The 16,197-nt window shown below is 30.4% G+C and overlaps 2 protein-coding genes across 27 annotated transcripts in view; both read right to left on the bottom strand.

Moving 5' to 3' along the window:
- LOC127708599 (uncharacterized) overlaps nucleotides 1-1,565 on the bottom strand; it is a 60,424-nt gene extending 58,859 nt beyond the window's left edge. For 23 of the 24 annotated variants that reach the window (XM_052213590.1, XM_052213595.1, XM_052213593.1 and 20 more), the window contains exon 1: nucleotides 1,506-1,561. In XM_052213590.1, coding sequence (XP_052069550.1) covers nucleotides 1,506-1,551 — 46 coding nt within the window. In that variant the 5' untranslated portion in view covers nucleotides 1,552-1,561. Of the gene's footprint in view, nucleotides 1-1,505 lie in introns of all 24 variants that reach the window. The other variant, XM_052213589.1, reaches the window with a different exon arrangement.
- Nucleotides 1,566-5,293: 3,728 nt separating this feature from the next.
- LOC127708076 (protein sidekick-2-like) overlaps nucleotides 5,294-16,197 on the bottom strand; it is a 58,821-nt gene continuing 47,917 nt past the window's right edge. For 2 of the 3 annotated variants that reach the window (XM_052212875.1, XM_052212874.1), the window contains exons 33-34: nucleotides 15,210-15,354; nucleotides 5,294-13,461 (exon numbers count right to left, since the gene is read on the bottom strand). In XM_052212875.1, the coding sequence (XP_052068835.1) occupies nucleotides 13,087-13,461; nucleotides 15,210-15,354 (520 nt within the window). In that variant the 3' untranslated portion in view covers nucleotides 5,294-13,086. The remainder of the gene's footprint in view (nucleotides 13,462-15,209; nucleotides 15,355-16,197) is intronic. The other variant, XR_007985143.1, reaches the window with a different exon arrangement.

Genomic DNA, 16,197 nt, shown 5'->3' with positions numbered 1-16,197 from the left:
TGGGAGATTTTTTAAAGTTGTATGGTAGAATGAGAGGGACAGAAAAAAAGAAAAAGGGAATAGAAAAAGAAGAAACGTGCGAGAGAGAAAGTTACCATCTGATAATTTTAGGAAGAAAACGGTATCTGAGAATAAGAAGTTAATTTGCTAATACACCTTGATAAGGTGTAATTTGCTATCGTTTTGTTTTCATTTTTTATTATTGGGAGAATTTGGTGTTAATGGTAGGTTTTGATACTATAAGTCATTTCGACTCTGGACGATTTAGAGCTCGATATATTGTAAAGACACCTGCATACTGTTGAAGATTGTAAGCTGACCTCCAGCGACTCATTTAAAAAAAATCTTACGAGTAAAATCATGAAAATTTCAGTATAAGTTACGATCAACTTTTGCCGTAAGATTTTTTTAAAAGAACCCGAAATGTTTTTTTTTATTAAGTAGTCGTTGACTTTATGTCTCACTGTCGTAAAATCTGTCTTTTATTTGATAAGATAATCTTTTTTTAAATAAGTCGTTTGTTTCACACGGTCTTAATGGTTTTTGGGATATTTAGAGAATCTAGACCGAGTTGCTGTGTTTATGGAGCTATAACAGTACCAAAAGTCACAACATTGGACCAAAACATATTTGTTATTGAAATATATGTATACAGATTAGATACTTGTCTTAAAACTACGTTTGCGTCAATAAGAAGCAAGTGACATCATTTGTCATTGATTAGGTGTACCTTAATTTTGTTTTATTTTGTTCAAGTATTTTAACATAGTTTTTCTAATATATAGGGAAAAAACCTTTTTTTAACAAACTGAAATATAATGAAATTTGAAAACCAGCCGGGAATTTTATTTTCTTTTATCAGATTATTAAGATATATAAACCTACAAATTACTGGCTTGATACAGAGTAAATCTGTTTTGCCTGTTGTTTTAATTTGATTGCAATTTTACGATGGTGCAAGATGGGGTTATTGCCGGGAAACTGACCGGACTAAAATATTGCCAACAAATGGAACTCTTCAGTAAAGTCGTTCTCCGCAAAGACGCAAGGTTTATATGTTCGCAAGAAAACGTGCCGGTAAATAGAAATGATGAATACAAATAATGATATGTAATTATATAATTTTTTTATCTTTATTTTTATATAAGAAACGAAGACAGCAGCAGACTGTAGAAGTTTTGTGTAAAATCTGTTTAAAGTTGCTATGAGAACAAATTCCTAACATATCAACTTCAATGTATATTTCTACTAGCTATATTTTGCACAAGCGTATGTCAATACTCCGTAAAAGAAATCTTGAAATTTAAGGATATGCATCAAAGATTAAAACGTTTGAGTTAAAGATTAACGGAATTTGATAAAAGTGAATAAACCATTAAGACCATACATATATCCTAGATAAACAAACTGTTGACTTTTTTACTTGAATTGCAAGAAAAGTTATTTTTGTATTATGCCCGACTCACTTCAGTATTAGGGACTCTGACGCGACAAAATATACTTACCAATAAAAATATACATAGGCGCTACTGGTAGATCCAAAACAAACATGTTTAATTGGCATTCCAATATTGAATAAAACAAATATAGTGTGTACTTTATTCTGGATAGCTAAATTAAAATCTGGTTCAAGTTCATCAGTTTACGTTAGAGGTATATATTTTTTTTATTCCAAAATCAAATAATTAACTTTATTGATAACCCATTTTAAACTACGTAAATGTCAAAAGCTTTGAATACATTATGTAATAGGTTTAACACTTCAAAGTTATCTTATCTCGATCAGATTGGTAATATGAAAACTTCACGAATTACAGCACGACATGTCAATTGTTAAAATGTTCACTGTATTATACTGATGTTCCCTATTATTTGTACTGTACATATATTTCAGAAAGAGTACAGAGAGTAAAATTTATTTGATTTTCGTATCCATTTTCGCTATGAATGTGATGCCTGGTATAAGTTAACACTTATTATTAAAACTATGATAAGCGCATTTTTAGTCTGTGTTTTTTTTTTTTGCATGCACGGTCGTAATTTGATATTTATAACAGCTATCTCATAACAGTCTTTTTTTTTCCTTTCCTGTTTTGAACTTTTCTTTCCTTGATAATGCTGTCCTTTAATTGCATTGCGTCATGTATTTTTTGTATTTTTTGTATTAAGTATTGTTTTAAATTCAGCATTTTAAGAAATTTTCGATAAAATTGATAAAAAGATGCGACATAATGAACTATGCAATAATAATAAAAACTCATTTACCATGGTCAGAGTCTTTTCTAGAATAACATAAATTTAAAAAAAATGTTGGTTTGCTTGCATAGTTTGTTAGGAAGTTAACTCGTGTATTGCAAGTAAAATTAAGATATTGTTCATATGATTTGTACAATCAAATCTCATGATCAGTTTTACTCAATTATCCGTCTTTGTGACTGTATATGTCAATTCTAATTGTAATACTTGAGCAAACTTCCCAGCACACTTGGCAAGCAAAGTAAGTAATGATACTTTTAAATGTTCTACTATAGCAGGTTTAGAAATCCGATTAAATAATCTTGCATTATGGGGTTGCCTTACGATTCGCAATAATACATGTAAGCACTAAAAGACTGAGTTGAAGGGCACTAACTCCTAAAAAGGGTTAACCAACGATTTCAGCAATATCAACTTATTGGTAGATCTTGCCTTGTGGGTCATTTTTGCTAAAGTATATCTCTATCTGCTATAGTTTCAAAATAATAGGCAATAACACAAACAAATGGTAAAATTCGTCATTTAAGAGCGATAACTCCTCAGAGTCGACTCTCACTTTCCTACAAGATGTCAACACCTCTAAGTTCTGATTACATGTTCTGAGACAATGATAAGAAGTTAACTAACGATTTCCGAAACATTGACTTACTTGTAGATCTTTTCTTTCCTTGAAATTATATCTCTAGTGCTGAGAAAGCTTAATGAGCCCTTTGTGCTAGGTGAGCTAAAAAAAGAGTACAATGATTTGACAGCAATATTATAATCATAACTTTTAATACGTCAATGAAAAGCAAAGATGCAGATTGGAAGAAAATATTTAACTTGTTTAATTTATATATATACTATTATAACTTAGAGTGCACACGCTGAAATGTCTTGCCTGTCTTAATGATGTTGAAAGTCTTTAAGATCAAGATTTTACTTAACATTGGCATTGACATTAACAGATAAACTTAACATAAAATTCTATGAAAATGGAGGCAAAGCAAGACAATCATGTTCACCTCACTATCATTCCATACACCATATATAGTTGACCTATTACTTATAGTATCTGAGAAATATCATATTAAAGTTAGTGGGGTTTAGTCAGTGAAAGCTTCATACCATACAGATTTGGCAACATTCGCTGGTCTTACCTTAAGACATTACCGATTTCATAAAATCTCATTACATTTGAAGTTTCCATCCTTTAAAAAAGATGTGAAAGTTTGAATGGAAAATATGAAAAAGTTCAGGAAAACTGATAAGACATTACTTACTTGTCAATGACCCCAAAAAACAGCACATTTACTGACAACAACAAACAACTCAGAAAACTAAAGCAAACACAACATGACGACTACTATGAGAAAAAAAATCTGTGTTAACTCGGGCGCTTAGGAAGAGAATGACATTCCTGAACCATCATTTGTTTCGCTCATGGCTAGTAAAACTCTGTTGATAAATTGCATTCAACTTTTTGTAAATAAGGAAAGGACAGGTTTCGTATAGTAACACAGATATTTCACAACATACAATGTATTAAAGAAATCATGAAAATCTGCAAAACTTTAAAAGTGATGACTTCCAACTAAACTATTCAGAACCCTTGGTACAATATATTCCTTGTAAGAAGTGACCCTCTTCAAAGAAATTATAATAGAAAACACAAGCCCTGTAACATCTTTACAACATTGAGATATAATACTCAGGTGTTGCTGGAAAGTTAATTATGTGAAGATAATATATTGAAATCATCCCTAAATTAGCTCTCAACATACTATCACTGACAATTTCTTGATGTAAATCAAGATATAAAGTAGTCCTTACTGTACCTGTGGTATCCTAAATTCAATCCTCATGTCATAATCTATAAAGCAGAATGAGAAGTTAAAGGATAAAGTACATAAACAAATCAGGCAAAAAGTTTGCCCATATACTGTTTTTATTTTTTTTTTGTAAAAAAAAAAGTTCACCGTTCCATGTTTTCATCTTTAGAAATAGAAGAAATTACCAAATAAAGATTCTTCTAATAAAGTTTATCCATGGGCACAATAGATAGACTTGAAACTAAGAAATCTGTCTCCCAAAACTAACCTTTTGGGGCATTTTGTATTTTGAAACATAAGTTTACCTTTTTACTCCTCTAATGGTTGCTTATTGATTTTGAAAACAATTATATGACACTGATTTATCAAAAAATTATAGATCCTTTTGAATAGCTTCAAATATGCAGATCTAATTTTATGATTGTTTTCATTTGAAATAGATATTGTTAATACTTATCTTTAATCTTTCAGACATAATTTACAGTATCATTTTATGTAGTGTAGATCAGAAGTTATAGGTTAATTATCAAATTATCATTTCAATATATCAAACATCATACATTTGTGTATTCACTATTGAGGTCAAGAATTGTATATTGGGTTATGTAATAAAGTGTCTGCTTAATTATGTTAAACTGAAGTTAATAAGTAATTTGGTCAATGTGATTGGCATTTAGGAGGGTTCGACATTAAAATTAGGGCTAAACGTGGCTTTTTTTTTTATTATGGCAGTTGTCAATCATTGTTGGTATTGTATCATTACCTAATGAAAATGACCAAAATAACCAGCAGATTACATACTTGAATGATCTGCTCTAAAGATTTTATCAAATTTTTCATAGTTCACACACATATGTACAAAGACATGGAAACTATTGGGAATTATATCTCAGTGTGTTTAGATTTAATACCTAATCTAACTACTTCCTGTTTGTGAGGCCAGTGCTTTGGAAAGAATTGAAACAATAGTTCTGATCTTTCCAAAAAATCTTTTTAATCCAACATTTACTCTGCCATGGCTAATTGAGTTCATGAATATAATTTACTGTAAATTCAGAAGTTAATGTGTGCATTTATCAATGTGATATTTAGACAACTGACTTTAATGAGATAGCTGTACCTGATGTGAATTTTAAATTAATGTGATCAGCATCCTGTCACATTTTTTGCTCTAATAAAAACAGTAAATTGAAAACTGTTGCATGCAATAAATAAAAAGTCTCATCTATGTCGTAAGGAATTTATTCAAAATGGAAAACCATTCATCATTAAACATACCATTTGGTAACAGATCATCAACTCATATCACATGATAATTGTAAAAAAAAAAGTTAAATAAAATTAATCCAGGATTTAATGCATCGGTCAAGCAGTAATTAAATATATTCAATTATTGACAATTCAGATTTTACTATAGTTAACATACCATAGAAATGGTATCAAAATTGACAAAAATTTGAAATGCATATTTCATTACCTTGTATAGTCACAACTAAGCAAAATATTCATAATAGTTTAAAATTCTATTTCCATTCAATAATTCTAACTTCTTTTTAGTAAAAAAAAAATTATTCATATTCTTAAGTTCTTTTTGATCTTAATTTAGAATGCACTGTCTTATTGTAGTTTTTTTTCTATAATGGTAAATAACAAATTAAACATAAATCAATATGCATTTAAAAGTAATTTGCATTTGATTTCTGTCAACCTAAAGGTTTATGGCATAACAAAAACTAATAAAATGCTTCGCTGGGCGCAGCTTGATACGACCGCAGAGGTCGAACCCTGAACAGTTGGGGCAAGTATGGACACAACATTCAAGCTTGATACAGCTCTGAATTTGGATTGTGATTAAATATTTGACACAGCATAGGTTTCTGACACAGAAAGAATGTGGTCTAAGAACTTCAATTTTTTTAATTTACCTATTATGGTCCAATGTCCAAAATCAAAATACATGGTTAGATTCAGCATATCAAAGAACCCCATATATTCAATTTTTGTTGAAATCAAACAAAGTTTAATTTTGGACCCCAACATTGACAAACTTGAAAACTGGTCCCATAATCAAAAATCTAAACACATGTTTAGATTCAGCATATCAAAGTACCCGAAGAATTCAATTTTTGTTAAAATCAAACTAAGTTTAATTTTGGACCCTTTGGACCTTAATGTAGACAAATTTAAAAAACGGGACCCAAAATTAAAAATCTAAAAACACGGTTAGATTTGGCATATCAAAGAACCCCAATAATTAAATTTTTGATGAAATCAAACAAAGTTTAATTTTGGACCCTTTTGACCTCAATATGAACCAATTTGATAGCGGACCCACAAATAAAAAAATCTAAATACATGGTAAGATTCAGCATATCAAAGAACCCCATATATTCAATTTTTGTTGAAATCAAACAAATTTTAATTTTGGACCCCAATTTGGACCAACTTGAAAACTGGGCCAAAAATCTAAAATCTGAATACAGTTTAGATTCAGCATATCAAAGAACCCCATATATTCAATTTTTGTTGAAATCAAACAAAGTTTAATTTTGGACCCCAACTTGGACCAACTTGAAAACTGGTCCCATAATCAAAAATCTAAACACATGTTTAGATTCAGCATATCAAAGAACCCCTAAAATTCAATTTCTGTTAAAATCAAACTAAGTTTAATTTTGGACCCTTTGGACCTTAATGTAGACCAATTTAAAAAACAGGACCCAAAATTAAAAATCTAAATACACGGTTAGATTTGGCATATCAAAGAACCCCAATAATTCAATTTTTGATGAAATCAAACAAAGTTTAATTTTGGACCCTTTTGACCTCAATATGAACCAATTTGATAGCGGGCCCACAAATAAAAAATCTAAATACATGGTAAGATTCAGCATATCAAAGAACCCCATATATTCAATTTTTGTTGAAATCAAACAAAGTTTAATTTTGGACCCCAATTTGGACCAACTTGAAAACTGGGCCAAAAATCTAAAATCTAAATACATGTTTAGATTCAGCATATCAAAGAACCCCATATATTCAATTTTTGTTGAAATCAAACAAAGTTTAATTTTGGACCCAACTTGGACCAACTTGAAAACTGGGCCCATAATCAAAAATCTAAACACATGTTTAGATTCAGCATATCAAAGAACCCCAAGAATTCAATTTTTGTTAAAATCAAACTAAGTTTAATTTTGGACCCTTTGGACCTTAATGTCGACCAATTTAAAAAACGGGACCCAAAATTAAAAATCTAAATACACGGTTAGATTCGGCATATCAAAGAACCCCAATAATTCAATTTTTGATGAAATCAAACAAAGTTAAATTTTGGACCCTTTGGACCTCAATGTGGACCAATTTAAAAACGGGGCCCAAAATCCAAAAACTTAATACACGGTTAGATTCAGCATATTAAAGAACCCCAAGAATTCAAGAATAAAACCCCATTGAAATTGATCAAGAAATAAGCAATTTATACGAAGTATCTTCTTTTGCACAATACTGTGCAATTGAATATTTCTTGCTATTGCGCAATACTGTACAATTGACAATTTCTTGCTATTGCGCAATATTGTGCTTTTGGATATTTCTTGCTATTGCGCAATACTGTGCAATTGAAGATTTCTTGCTATTGCGCAATACTGTGCAATTGAAGATTTCTTGCTATTGTGCAATACTGTGCAATTGAAAATTTCTTGCTATTGCACAATACTTATTATATAATAATTTACATATCCTGTTTGGTGTGTATCTCCTACCATATCATTATTATTTGCTTTTAAATATAAATCAGAAATAACCAACTTAAAATGGAAAATTTTAAAAGAAAAAAAAAGGAAAAAAAGAAAAAAAAAAAAAAAAAAATCCCCCCCCCCAAATTTTTTGAACCCCCTTATGATTCATCACCCCCAAACTCAATCCCAGCCTTCCCTTTGTGGTATGGTACCTTGCAGTACAATTTCAGAGAGATCCATACACTTGAACACAAGTTATTGTCTGGAAACTAGAAAAATGCTTATTTTTGGCCCCTTTTTGGCCCCCAATTCCTAAACGTTTCGGGCAATTACCCCCAAACTCAATTCCAGCTTTCCCTTTGTGATATGGAACCTTGTAGTACAATTTCAGAAATATCCAAACACTTACACACAAGTTATTGTCATGAAACTAGAAAAATGCTTGTTTTTTGCCCCTTTTTTGGCCCCTAATTCCTAAAATTTTGAGGCAATTACCCCCAAAATCAATTACAGCCTTCCCTTTGTGATATGGAACCTTGTGGTACAATGTCAGAGAGATCCATACACTTACACACAAGTTATTGTCTGAAAGTTACAAAAATGCTTATTTTTGGCCCCTTTTTGGCCCCTAATTCCTTAACTGTTGGTACCATAACCCCCAAAATCAATCCCAACCTTCCTTTCGTGGTATTGAACCTTATGGTGAAATTTCATGGAGATCCATTCACTTAAACTAAAGTTAGAGTGCGAAAACCAATGTGTCTTCGGACGACGCCAGACGACGCCGGACGACGACGACGACGACGACGACAACGACGACGACGACGACGACGACGCCAACGTCATACCAATATACGACCAAAAAATTTTTAATTTTTGCGGTCGTATAAAAATGTGTTTTGAATGGATTAATCCTAATATCTTAATTTTCAGTTTCTGTTTCTATAAGTATTCCCCAAAAAAAAATTCGAAGACCATTCGAATTTCATAGGAAAAATATGCCTCTACATGAATTAATTTGTTAGGTCTAGAAAAAAAAAACATTAAATAAGAAATGCCCTCACTACTCTGTAAGTATTATCAGGAACGTTACCAGTAAAAAAACTGGCCAATGAGACATTAAAAAGTAAATAAACTGTTGGTTAAATAAAATGTGTTCATTTCTCGTTTTTATTTATTAAAAAGGATACAATTTTGCATAATTTACTACAACTTATGTATTAATAATCACATGCTGGTACGTGTTATTGTACTTTTCTATAGTATTTCAGTGTAAATGTTAAATTTTCTAGTGCATGTTAATATACTTTTTTCATTCTACTTGATTTGAGCTTTTGAATTTTTAGTTTTAGAATTACATGATTTCTTGTAAAATAACACTCACATCCATCACACATAAAAACCATTGAAATGAGACAAAAATACATCAACAAAAATTAAAAACTTTGCAAGATTTACAGTATTTATTTATTTGCTAATTATTTTTTCTAGAAATTATATTGAAACATGATTGTGTCAGAAGAATTTACTACTTTGTTTACATATTTAAAAATAGAAGTGTTAGTTAATGATATGGTCTAAACATCACCAAATTACATTAAGTAATAAATAGCGTCACAAAATAACTAACCGATACTTTATTTTTCAGCAAAATTTTACTATTTTTCTTGCAAAGTAAATAATGAGATATTGGCTAAGTACGAATCTATGAGCATAAAAAATAAGTAAAAACTCTTTTTAAAACTTTTTTAGAGTCACATTTAAGACTAGATTGTTAATTAATGAATAATTGTGATTCTAAATTAATTATGGTAAATAAGTTCATGATATTTACAAGTGCATTTGGAAAAAATTCATTTATTTTCCATTAATAGTCATACAAAATACTTTTCATAATAGCAAATATAACTATATCATATGTTTTTAACTTTTAAATTGACAATATACCTTTAATGCTATGTAACTTGACAAAGGCTTTTTGTTTAGCACATGTTCTTCATTTCCCGCCATTAATAAATCTGGCAATATTGAACTTACACAAGTTATCAAATAGTGACATTAAGCCTTATCAATGTGACACTTGAAAAGGCATATTCAAAATGGTTTCTCAAATAATAAGTTTCTGTATCTATAAATTCAGGAGACTTTGTGCCTTGCCTGCTTTTACTGTTTTAAGTTATATGTTTAAATTATTTTATTTAAATGTACAATTTAACATAGAAATGTAAAAGATTAAAAACATTTATCCCTAAAAATGTCACTTGCTAATATTCATGGGATATAAATTTTCATTGGTTTCGTGGGTATGGGGAAACATTCAACTAAATACCATTTTTTAAGTTACTTTAATATGCGCAAATGATGAAACCATGAAATTAAGAACTTTCATAATAACAAATCTTTATCCACCCACGAAAACTGATATCAATGAAAATAAATGAATCCACAGTACTTTCTTTGATCACAAAGAACCTTTGGTTTAATTTCCTATGAGTTTTATCAAGATTTAACAAATTAATTGAAGCTGTAAATACTTAAGTATTAGGGTTAATCAAGTGCTGATGATGAGGATGAAAATAATAAATTCTGTATGACCATTAAACATGCTACATCATCATATTGCATTGAAAAATGATTAGTTTATACTAAAAATAACTAAAATATAATTGTATAACAGATATGTACAGAACTATATATAAAACTATAAAACAAAAAAGTTTGCACTATGATACACAATAAACACATATAATGACATTAACCACAACCTGTAGCACCAATTGGTTGGTGGAAACACAACCTGTATATATTTAAAATAAATGTAAACTATTTGGTCCTAACTGGTTGAATTTATAGAAATACTATTCTATGTTGTTACATCTTCAAAATTCAAGCTTGAATGATTTCTTGCCTAAATGATCCTACTCCTACAAATTTCAGATGACGTGTAAAATGCCAGACTTTCTAATATTTGCTTTGCAGTCTTTGTATTGGGACCATAAGATATTAAAGTACAACATTTTGGTTAGTGCAGGAAGATGAAAATTTTAGCATTTTCTTCTAAAATAATAGAAATTTTATTTCTTAATGAAAAGAAATATTTTACTCTTTAGGGCGAGGGCATCATTTGAATACCTTCGTTTTCAAGTTAAACATAAGTTAAAGGCTCAAAATCGATCATTTCATCATTCATAATAATCTTTATTTAAGTTATGTTAAAAATATCATATTGCCATTTTTAGCTCTATTGAAGTATGTCCTTTGCATTTACTAGTTTTGCTTTTGCAGGTTTTTTAAATATAATAACTGAAACTTAGATTTGATCATAAAATCTTTTCTTTCTCATAGTAATTTTGCATAAATCAATAGTAGAAATATCTGAATTGCATTTATAATAAATTGTGCATTCAATTAAAATTTTGAGAAAGCACACAAGTAAATAAACATAAAAAATGTTCAAGTTAATCTTGTGAAATGCCAATGAGATAAAAAGCTTGGTGAATAATTTCCCTGAACAAATGGTTTTGATTATGCTTTTTGAAATATTATCAGTACAAAATAACTAATAAAATTATTATGGTATTTATAGTAAAATAAAGTTTTTTCAACCTTAAATAAAATGTATCTATATATTTAATATTTATCACAAATCCAGAATGTTATTTCTGATATGGAATGGATGCCTAAATATTCATACATAGAAACAATTATAAAACAATGCTGACGTGTTTGCATAGAAAAATATATATTATTTAACATAATCACAACCACATTAAAACCAATATCAACACAGTTCTTGGGGAAAAACTTAAGTCCATGTTTAATTTATAAATAACTCCAAGAAAAAGTAGATTGGTTTCTTTTCTTATAGATTCATGAAAACTATATTTCACATACTTTAAATTAATTGTTGATATGTATAATTTAAATAAAATCTATTTATCAGATTCATTTTCGATATTGGAAATTTGTTACTTGATATGATGTAAATTCGTGTGAAAATACAATAAATAAGATTTAAATAAAACATATAAAATGTAAACACTCTCTTAGTAAGGCAAATAACACAACCTAATTCTCAGTTTTAAGACCTTCAGGATGATTAGTTTAAGCCAATAAAACTTAAATTATCCTTTGCAAAAACAAATTTACTTATCTAATGTTTTTTTGTTTGCGGAATGCATCATTAAAAAATAATTCTATACAACAGAATAAGTTTTAATTATATTATATCATTCATTTTGTTCATCAGATCAGATGAATAAATGAAATTGTTATGATCAGCTCATTCAACATTTGAATTACATATCTCCAAATTAACCAGAGTATTGTTAAAATTTGTTAGATTTTGGAACCTCACTAAGAATGTACATATATCTCTATAAAAGATATTTAGAAATATTGTTATATACATATGGAAATTTACAATTGTTAATGTTACATTTGTGAAAAATAACATAGTATTTATGTACATAAATAGTGTTTAATATTCTATCTACATATATCAACAACAAACATATATTATCACAAAACATTTTCATATTAAAACACATGGATTTGCCGTGATCCTATAAGAAATTACAGGCACAGTTATAGTGTTTTAAATCTGGTTACTAGTTCATGTACATTACAGTACATCAATACTGACTGGTTAATTATTCTCAGATTTTAATTCATTTCATTTTTCATTATTTTTTGGGGTGAATTCTTTCATCTCCCAAACATTTACTTATCAAACAAAAAAAATCATTAAATGCAAAATAAATAGTTTACACTGCAAGCTTATATCACTTTTACAAAAAAAAAACCATTTTAATGAAGACAATATATGTATATATCATTTGTCTTTCTTAAAATACATTTGTCATTAATAAGACCTGTTTTTAAACAGTCAATTAAATATCATTGATGAAATGATTTAATATACAATGCTCATTATAAATACTTATTGCACCAGGACTGAACCTTCTAACTGTTCTATACAGTCTGAAATACATATGTGTTAAAACATATTCAGTAAAATGACCATTTTGGATTTCTCCCACTTCTGTTCATGGAGGCTCTAAAGGGATGGACAGAAGAGCAGATGATATAGTATGATTATAGTACATCTATGATTAAGCACTATTTAAAATCGTCATAAACATATTTTGGCCACGATGGGAGGTAACTCTTGACTGATCACAGAAACAGACATCAATTTGTTTATCGATTGTCTCTTCAAATTTTCGTGTCATGATTAACTAACATCGTTGATTACACAATACTGTAACATGCCATCATCACACAAATGATGAAAAGCCTGGTAAAGGTGCTCTGGATCCTGCTGAATTGTTTATCACTATCTGTCCTGAGTTTAAGCTGAGGCCATAATGGCTACTACTGGCCTCACTGTCTGTATAATTATAAGCATTATAGTGACTCTGATTTCTGTGTGGAGTTTGTGGTGGGTGATCATGGTGATCATGGTGATCATGGTGATCATGGTGATCATGGTGATCATGCTGATCATGGTGATGGAGTCTAGGATATTCGTCGGAATAGTCATTAACATAGGCATTTCTAGGAAATGGAGGGCGCAGGGGAGATTCCTGTGGAAGAGGAGGAGGTGGTGGTGGTAATGGCTTGTCATCCAAATCACTCTCATCTTCACTTCCCTGTAAACATAAAAAAAATATATAAATCATATATACATACAAAATGTATACACAATATAAAATGTAATGAGCTAAACACTCAGTATTCCTTGTTTAATAAATTTTCCATTTGCCAAAGGTGCAGATTAAACTTCAATCATTGATCCTTTCCAAGACAAAACAAGCTCTTTTATATAACTACCTCAGCTACAGTCAAAATAGTTTCAACCATCAATAAAATGCTCCTCTGGGGCGCAGCTTGATACGACCGCAGAGGTCGAACCCTGAACAGTTGGGGCAAGTATGGACACAACATTCAAGCTTGATACAGCACTGAATTTGGATTGTAATTAAATATTTGACACAGCATAGGTTTCTGACACAGAATGAATGTGGTCTAAGAACTTCAAAATTTTGAATTTACCTATTCAAACCATATCATTATTATTTGCTTTTATATATAAATCAGAAATAACCAATTTAAAATGGAAAATTTTAAAGAAAAAAAAGGAAAAAAAAATCCCCCCCCCCCAAATTTTTTGAACCCCCTTTTGATTCATCACCCCCAAACTCAATCCCAGCCTTCCCTTTGAGGTATGGTACCTTGCAGAGTACAATTTCAGAGAGATCCATACACTTGAACACACTGTCTGGAAACTAGAAAAATGCTTGTTTTTTGGCCCCTTTTTGGCCCCAAATTCCTAAACGTTATGGGCAATTTCCCCCAAACTCAAACCCAGCTTTCCCTTTGAGATATGGAACCTTGTAGTACAATTTCATAAAGATCAATACACTTACACACAAGTTATTGTCCTGAAACTAGAAAAATGCTTGTTTTTTGCCCCTTTATGGCCCCTAATTCCTATAATTTTGAGGCAATTACCCCCAAAATCAATCCCAGCCTTCCCTTTGTGGTATGGTACCTTGCAGTACAATTTCAGAGAGATCCATACACTTGAACACGTTATTGTCTGGAAACTAGGAAAATGCTTATTTTTGGCCCCTTTTTGGCCCCTTATTCCTAAACGTTTTGGGCAATTACCCCCAAACTCAATTCCAGCTTTCCCTTTGTGATATGGAACCTTGTAGTACAATTTCATAAAGATCCATACACTAACACACAAGTTATTGTCATGAAACTAGAAAAATGCTTGTTTTTTGCCCCTTTTTGGCCCCTAATTCCTAAAATTTGGAGGCAATTACCCCCAAAATCAATCCCAGCATTCCCTTTGTGATATGGAACCTTGTGGTACAATGTCAGAGAGATCCATACACTAACACACAAGTTATGTCTGGAAGTTACAAAAATGCTTATTTTTGGCCCCTTTTTGGCCCCTTATTCCTGAACTGTTGGTACCATAACCCCAAAAATCAATCCCCACCTTCCTTTTGTGGTATTGAACCTTATGGTAAAATTTCATAGAGATCCATTCACTTAAACTAAAGTTAGAGTGCGAAAACCAATGTGTCTTTGGACGACGACGACGCAAACGTTATACCATTATACGACCACAAAATTTTTTGGCGGTCGTATAAAAACTATTTAAAAAAAAAAAAAAAAATACAAATGAAATGTTCACTCTTGTTCAATATTTTCAATTCCTACTATTGTTTTGAAATAACATTAATTCCATTTTTTATTTTACTTCCTTCAATGAAGACCTACATTTGTCTCTAAAGCAAATTCAGTCTTTCTTTTCTTTACAATATATAAAAGCTACTAGCTGACTTAACGACAGTATTTTAAATAATTGTGTGATGTTTCTTACCCCTGAACTATCTTCTAGATCTGAAGGTTTCTGTGTTGTGTCACTACTGCCATCATCATCATCTGGTAATGGTGATTTCTGTGGTGTAGCTCCTATATCACTCTCGGAGTAGGTCACACTAGCTGGACTTGGTCTTGGTGGTTGTCTGTACAGAAGAAATATACTTGTGTAAAACATAACAATATTAAGACTTGGGCATAAGTCAACGTCAACAATAGAAAGATATGGGAATTAGGCCTGAGACAATATTGACTGACTGATTGGTGTTTTATGCCACTTTCAGCACTATTGGCTATTTCATGGCGGTCATTTTTTATTGGTGGAGGAAAACAGAGAGAACGCTAACAATCGATAGGAAAACAGGCAATCCTAGTCAATTAAGACCAAGAGCACCTACCATGTGCTTAATTTGAACTCACAACATCAGTGTTGACAGGCTAGTGATACAGTAGTTAGACTACTTAGACCACTCAGCCACTGAGGACCTCCTCAGACCAGAGTGCAAAGAAATACATATAATAACATATCACACATTCAAAATATCTTTGAAACAATTTTTCTGTATCAACAGATTGTTTATATTTCCTAGTAAGTATGCTATCAGTAAATATGCTAATTTCAAAACATAACTGAACAATAATGGGAGTACTTGCTTGAAAAATCAAACATATATAAAAAAAATGATTAATAAGCACATGTATTGCAAACTTTTCCAGTGAAACAGAAAATATGAAATTTCAGAAGTGGGGAAAACTAATATAAGTAGACTACAAATAATTCTTTTTTATGAGTTCATTGCATCAAAGAAAACAAAGGATAAAACTTTTAATTATTGTTTGAAGAACAATGACTGTTTTCTGCTTTTCTGATTACACCAAAGATTGTCAAGTAAATCATTAAAATGGGCATCACATTAAAAAAAAGTTACAAAAGTTAATATGACTGCTTTGTATTTTCCTATTTTTTAAATTTATTTGATATGAAGACA

This window comes from Mytilus californianus, unplaced genomic scaffold (genome assembly GCF_021869535.1).
Source record: "Mytilus californianus isolate M0D057914Y unplaced genomic scaffold, xbMytCali1.0.p SCAF_7, whole genome shotgun sequence".
In the NCBI taxonomy this organism is placed as follows: domain Eukaryota; kingdom Metazoa; phylum Mollusca; class Bivalvia; order Mytilida; family Mytilidae; genus Mytilus; species Mytilus californianus.
The sequence above is the reverse complement of the archived record's forward strand: the minus strand, read 5'-3'. Positions and strand labels throughout refer to the sequence as shown.